The sequence below is a fragment of the Limulus polyphemus genome, unplaced genomic scaffold (genome assembly GCF_000517525.1).
Source record: "Limulus polyphemus unplaced genomic scaffold, Limulus_polyphemus-2.1.2 Scaffold990, whole genome shotgun sequence".
Classification (NCBI taxonomy): Eukaryota; Metazoa; Arthropoda; class Merostomata; order Xiphosura; family Limulidae; genus Limulus; species Limulus polyphemus.
In genome coordinates, this window is record NW_013666600.1 from 99,989 (window position 1) to 107,611 (window position 7,623).

The following is a 7,623-nucleotide window of genomic DNA, read 5'->3' on the forward strand; positions in this document are numbered from 1 at the left end:
ACACTTTCCATCTCTGGTCTCCCCATCCTAAGTTGCTTCATTTTACAGACACCTGTCTATCAGGTTGGGGAATAATTCTACATTCCCTGGGAATCATGAGTCTGTGGTCAAACTGGCTCTATACATCAATGTTTAGCAGCTTCTTGACCTTGGATCACTTCTGACATTTTGTACGAGACAAATGGGTCATGATCCATTTCGACTGCTATGTCTTTTATCAATCAGTAATAGGGCACCCATACATGTTTGCTTTGTCTTTGAATGTTCAAACTCCTATTGTGGGCCTATTCGCATCTTGCACATCTAGTAGGGTGTCATGGTCTGTGTGTTCCGAATCTTATTGCAGCTTCATTGTTTTTCCCTGACAAGATTTTCCCTATGATTGGTCCCTTGTTCCTCAGATATTTCCATGGTCATGTGCTCATTGGGTTACTCCACTTTTGGATGCATTAGCCACCCACCTCAATTCCAAGCCAACTCTTTTTGAGTCTATGATTCCACACCCTTTGGCATAGACAGTAGATGCATTCAGTCAGGATTGGTTCATCCTCTATTTTTATGCCTGTCCTACTTTCCTTCTCCTTCCTCTAAGTTTTACTTGTTCTCCATACTTTTCCATGTCTAGTCCTTCTAATTATACCTTTCTGGCCTGCTCAACCTTTGTTTCCTGTCCATATACCATTTCAGTTTTCTCCTCTATTACAACTTTCTTTTTCTTGCTCTCTGTTTTGACAACCTCGGTTGTTTGTGTCATCCCATCATTACCACACTCTAACTTCATGCATGGCATTTATCTGGACTCTTCACATGTGTAGCATCTCTACTTTCCCATTCAGTCCATCCTCATCCTTTCTGGTGTATCAGAGTAAATGGTGCATTTTTCAACATTAGCGTCTACACCATGGTTACCTCCCTTCCTGTACGTGTGTGACTTGTGTCTTTGATAATTTTACTTGTCTGTTTCACAATGGTTCTTCTGTGGCTACCATTGCTGGTTATCATGCAGCCTTATCTAATACCTTCCATTTTTCTCTTTACCGTAGAGTGTTTTCCTCTTGTGTCCTTTCCATCTTATTTCATTCCTTTCATCTCCTTTGTCGTACATCCGTTCCTGTTTGGGACACTCAAGTAGTTCTCCAGGCCATTACCCAACCTCCTTTTCAACCCTTTGTTACCTGTTTAGTATACCACTTGTCCTGGACATCCTGTTTTTTTTGCTCCTTTTTTCCTTGTGGACTTCATAGGTTGGATGTTTTTTTCACCCTTGACATTTCACGTATCCTGCACCACCATACCTCTGTTTCTTCTGTATCTGGATCGCAGTTTTTTTCCAGGGATGTTGGCGACTCTGAAATATGAAGTCACATCCACAAGTTTTCCCTTCCTTCCTTCTATTTTCCATTTCTGTTCCCACTTCGATCTGGGTTGTCTTCTCTGTCCTGTTCTTGATTTCCAATGCCTTATTTCCTGCAAGACTGTGTGAAGTAACATATATGTAGAAATATTAAATTAGCAGTTTTTTGAGAAATTTGTTTTTGTTCATAAAAATGTATAATAAATATGAGAGTTTGCCATTTCACCCTCTAAATATTTCATAACAAGTAATACAGTTTTAATATTATTCAAATTTAGTAATGATGTTCAATGAAATATTATTTTGTTTGAGGTATCTTAGATAATGTTGTGTAATTAATATATTTTGGTATTTACTTTATGGAAAATATAATTTGATTTAAAGTACAGCAGGAATTAATAAAAAATTTTACTGAGTTAAAGTTTTTCATTTTTTCCAGTTGTATGCTTCAGTAAAAGAGAAAATGGAAGAAATGCAACAACATAATATGTCATGGATTGAAGTACAGTTTTTAAAAAAGGCTGTAGATGTCTTGTGTCAGTGTCGTCAGACTCTAATGTACACATATGTCTTTGCCTATTACCTGAGGAAAAATAACCAATCTGTTATATTTGAGGTAATTCCTTTTGCATTTAAATTTATTATATATTGTAAAACCATGTATTTTAGCAGTTTAAGACTGTGCAGTTTTTAATCAGTTTTAACTTTCTACAAAACATTTTTAATTTTCGCATACACTGGTTTTTATCCTAATGTTTTTTGTCATACATCTTTTAGCAGTGTCACAAATTATTGAAGTATTTTTAAGATATATATATTTTAAACAATTCAATTCTGATTTAGAAGCAGGCTTTTTTGAACAAAATTATATTACTTGGAAGCTTTTGCTGATTTTAGTATTAGTTATTTATTATGATCTGCATTCATAATTATAGTTTTTGAATAGTGTTTTTTTCACTCATGTGGTCATCTTAAACTTTATGGATATATTCAGATCAAGATCTTAATAACTTGATATGCTTCTCACTCAAACCCTGTATTACAAGATTTCGAAGGTCATTGTGTTTCCATAACCATACAGCTACTGAGTCACATTATACTCTTATGGAATATGGAACTTAGCCAGGCATGGCCTGGTTGTTTACATGCTTGTGCTGTTTACCTGAGGATCTATGGTTCACATCCCCTTGCTACAGAAGTTTGTTTGCATTATGGTGGGCATGGGTGCACTTTTTATGAGAGTGATAGTATCTCACCCAGTTAGAGAACAGTAGTTCACAAGTTGATGGTTGGTATTGTTAACTAGAGAACTTATCTCTAGGCTATCAGATCAAAATTAGGGACAGCTAAGTGATTTCTCTAATTATGCAATAGGAACATAAGGCCTTTTTGTGAACTCTGCCTTAGATACAATTAATTTTATGGCTTTATGTTATGTTTTATGACAGACTGTCTGCATTGGGAACTTTTTCTTGAGTGCACCACTGGTGGTACATGACATCCTGTCTTTACCCATTTAAGCTTTGGTTGTCATGTTCCACTGGTGGTGCACCCTATGATTTAAGTAATAATAATCGAATGATCATATTATCTAATATTTTTCTTTTTTTTTAGCCTAATCTTGCCATTTTTTTAGAATAATTATGAATATTTCATAATTTTATGGGAGTAAAAAAGGAACATCAGATAAAATAATCCCTGATGTAGATGATAATAGTTCTATCCATATTATATTACAGTCTTCATAACTGTTTTCTTTTTTATGAAAGATGTCTCAATTAAGTGTTTTTTTTTGCTCCATTTACACATAATGATAAATTTAATGCCAATATCTAGATGTAATTTTAAAATAAAAAGTGATTTAATCATGTAAGTTTGTTTTGTTCCAGTTGTCCTTTCAACATGGCATTCGTGCTCCACCAGTGGTACATGATGGAAGGCTTTATTATAGCCATCTGTATAAAATAAATGCTTCATATAGGACTTTAAAAATATGAGGTACAGTTATATCTCATGGGTGCTGTATACCACTGGTGGCTCACGTCGTCCAACAGAAAACATGCGTATGTACCACCGGTGGTGCACTATGTCATGAATGTGTTAACAAAATATTTATAAACCTCTATCCAAATTACTGATCTGATTCATTAAAGTACTGATTTTTTGATGCAATATTTGAGCATAAAACTATAAAGCGAGAATCTATTCCAGTAAGTATAAATTTAATATAACTATAAATGCATAAAAATGCTAATGTGAATAATGTTAAGGGCCACAAAAAATCAGAAAGAATTATATTATTGTTCAACAGTGAATTTATTAACATACGAAAATCCCTATTGACCTTAGTGGCAAGTTATAAAATGTAATAAAATTGCCATTCATAGTAATTTGGTATTAGAGCTTTTGAACAATACACTTTTATGGCCATTGCTTTACCTCTTGCAAATAAATTTTCATTTGAAAATTAGTCCCTTTCTATATTTGATTCAAGATTTTTGGTGAATGTCCATTGTCTTTTGCTAAGTGACTTACCTACTAGAAGAACTAGAAGACTTGTTTTCAGTGCTAAATTAGTTAGTGTACACTGGAAGAATGTCTGAAAGTCATATTTACCCTAGTCTCAGCTGTAAGTGTGTCATTGAAAAATGTATTGTTTGCATCAATGTTGTGGATGCAGTAACAATGGTGGTTCCTGTTGAAGTTCAAGCAATCAGAAGGAGTTTGGCCAAAAATGTTAAAATAACATCAAAGAAAGACAAGAAATTGCAAAGTGGAAGGAATAGAAAGAACCTCATTTTTCTTTCATTGTCTTAGACTGGGTAGTGATTGATAGAGTTGGATAGAATTAATCAAACCTCAACCACCAATTGTCAAAACAAGTTGTTCAATAACATTTATTGGGGTTTCTACTAAATACACAGAGGTTTCTAGATGTCATGAAGATGTTAAAATCATTCTTACACTGCAAAAGTAGCCTTACTTTGGGAAAAATTTTCATCACCATCAAAACAACATTTTGAGATTTTGTTTTTAGAAGTAAGAGAATAAACCCTCAACTTATGCAAAGTTTTATGTGAGAAATCTAGCAAATTTCCTCTTGTCCAAAGTTACCACCAAAACATGACGATTTCTATATGATTGCCTCATGATTTAAGGGTTAAATACTACAACAATTATTGAACACAAGCTCTATGTTTGAAAATGAAAAGTACTTATGTAATATATCTCAGATCAATAATGGTTTAAATTTTGCAATTTCATTATTTTCATAAGTTTGTCCAGTGAACACAAAAAAAAAGGATTGCTCACTGACAACTTTAAATTATTTATTGAAAACAGAGTAGCTTCTTCTTGTTCTTTAAAACCAGATCACCACTTAATTGAATAATTTCCAAGATTTAAAACTATCACAATAAATGGTGTAAAACTCAATTTTCCATTGCTGTAAATTAATTTTTATGAATAGATTTTGTAAAATGAACTAGCAAGTAACAGTTAATTTTTTTATTATACATACAAATCACTAAAAGTAACAAGTATAATTGAAGAATTAGTTTCATTAATCTTAATAATCTGGATTATTAGAAATTTGTTTCACATGTAATTGGTTTTTAATCTCAGATGTAGTGTAAAGAAAGTAAATTCTGTTTTGTATTCATATTGAGTTAACATGTATTCATGTTCATAGCAGCTGTGTACATGAAGGTTTTGATTTTTATTGGAATTAGGACAACCAACGGGACTTAGAAAGTGCCACAGAAAAACTTTCAGAGTACTTAGAACGTGATATTACTCAAGACAATTTATTAGACATTAAACAGAAAGTTCAAGATAAATACAGGTAGGGGTATAATTGTGCATGTAATAATGTTCTGTTAGTTTGTAATGCATAATAACTGTATCTTGTATTTTTGTGTTTTGAGAGTAATTCTTCAATTTAAGTGTTAGGTTTTATACAACAAAGAATAATGTTTTAACATAAATCAAAATCTGTTTTAAAATATGTAGTATTGTTGGTATTTTTCAATAATTCTTCTCAGGGTAATTTGCTGGTATAGCTTGAAGAATATTTTGTGGTTTTAAATGTTTATCAATCAGATTATATTTAGTTTTCTGTGAGGTGAAAATGAAAAGAACCATAAAATTATATAACTAACAAAAATGGATAAACGGCTTGAGAAGAAATGAAAGTTAAAATAGGACTTGCATAGGGTGACTAGATTTCTAAACCAAAAAACCAGGACAGCCCAATCCTTGCTTCTAATTTCAAAATTGTCCTTGTGTTTTTCTTGACAGTGTGCTCTGTAATGTGTGATCTGCCACCATATGCTATTGAAAAAACAGCTTTTACAAATAATGCACTCAGTTTTGTTATCCAACTCACTTGCCTTTAAAAAAGGGAAGTCTACTTTCAAAGTATCTGGAAAAAACATGCTTTCTTTTTTGGCATAATGACACTATGATAGGTTAAATATTTTCAGTAATAAACATATCTTAGAGAATAACCCCTGATGGCTAATCATCCACCATACATTCATCAAGTGTTATAGGTCTACTACAGTACTAATAACTAAAAAACCTGCACAGAACTGGGTTTCTCACCACACACAAATAGAACTTTTGAAAAGGTTTTGTGGCAGGAGAGTATGTGTTACAACAGTGAGTAAGTCAAGTAGGCCTGTTACTTTCTGATTCAATGTGACTGACAGTTTGATGTCATTATCATAAAACTGGGATATTTTGTGTATTCCAAGAAAAGTTTTCAGGACACTGGAACAAACTATCAAGAAACGGGACTGTCCTGGAAAAACTGGGGCTTCTGGTCACCCATACTTACATAAAATTTGTGTAAAAGTATTACTTCTAGCTATAAGTGACTCTTGCTTGTGTTTCTTCATGTAGGTATTGTGAAATGAGAAGGAAAGTACTTCTAGGACATGTTCATGAAGGTTACGAAAAAGACTGGTGGGAATACACAGAATGAAAGTTAAATGTGATACAGAGGAAGGAATAAAACCGATATGGTTGTGTTGTGAAGTTTAAGGAAGTCACATATTCATTCCCTTGCAGTTGTCTTCATGACAGTTGCTTTTGCTGAATGAATGAACCAACACCAACCACTTAAGCTGTAGACCTATCTAAAAGTTACAGCTAAGATATCAAGCCCAGGGTTTTATACATATTCCTATTTAATAGTAATTGGCATTTAAATAGAAATTAATGAAGAAGATTATGTTAGACGTATGATTAGTCTTGAAAAACCACACAAAGTAAACCTTTGATGCAGATGAAACCTGGACTTTTTAATTATATAGTAAAACAAATGTTTCCCAAATTAGTATAAAAGGAAGTAACAAGTTTTAATGTTGTAGTGTTCATGAGTTTTATGACATAACTAAGAAATCTTGTCAGATTTTTGCTATTTTTAAAGTGCTCATACCTGATCAAGTGCATTGATTTTCTCATTTCTCTGTGCAATCATTAAAACAATTCTGCTCATTTTAGTACTTCCACTTCAACCAAATATTTTACTCTATACATTTATGTTCTACATTGAAGTTTGGCAGCTGTTAGATCTTGTTGTTTCTCTCACTTATTTATAAACTTTGATTTGTTGTTGAAAGAACAAATCATTAGTGAATTCTTATTTCACAAGCTAGTACACAATGTAGAATTGTGTTTGATATCAAAGCTTTTCCATTTTCAGAATGGTTATCTCACACATTGCCATTTGTCAGAGGTAAAAATTTGATGTGTCAAGCTTTGCACTAAGTTTTCTGGAAAAGTCTTATTATTTCACAGCACGATTTGTAGATTATACAGAAACTAAATTTGCTTACATAAGAAGCATGACAGTTACTATTGCATAGTTTTTTGTGACAAAATATTCAATGAGCTAAAATTGAGGCAAACTGACATCACTTAACTAAGTGTCAATTTTTTATTAATTTGTTCAATGTACATTTCAATCAGCTGGGTAATATAACCTTTTGGCACATGTAGCAAACAAAAATCATTCTTAAATGGTTAAAATTGTAAAGTTCATAAATAAAATTATTAGTTACAAGCCTGTGTTGTGGTTTATGTCATATATATACACACACACACACACACACACACACACACACACACACACACACACACACACACACACACACACTATATTAACTTAATTAAGTAAGTAGTAACTAAATAAATTCGTTACTTACTAGTTATTAATAACTAAACTAAATTACTTAACTTAGTTAGGTTATAGTTAGTAGTAA

At 32.5% G+C, this 7,623-nt stretch overlaps 1 protein-coding gene across 1 annotated transcript in view; it reads left to right on the plus strand.

The window, feature by feature from the left end:
- The window catches only part of LOC106461576 (E3 ubiquitin-protein ligase arih1-like), an 84,940-nt gene extending 77,516 nt beyond the window's left edge, over positions 1-7,424 (plus strand). Inside the window, exons 12-14 of the mRNA XM_013921416.2 lie at positions 1,794-1,970; positions 5,086-5,198; positions 6,260-7,424. Coding sequence (XP_013776870.1) covers positions 1,794-1,970; positions 5,086-5,198; positions 6,260-6,341 — 372 coding nt within the window. The 3' untranslated portion in view covers positions 6,342-7,424. The remainder of the gene's footprint in view (positions 1-1,793; positions 1,971-5,085; positions 5,199-6,259) is intronic.
- Positions 7,425-7,623: the final 199 nt, after the last annotated feature.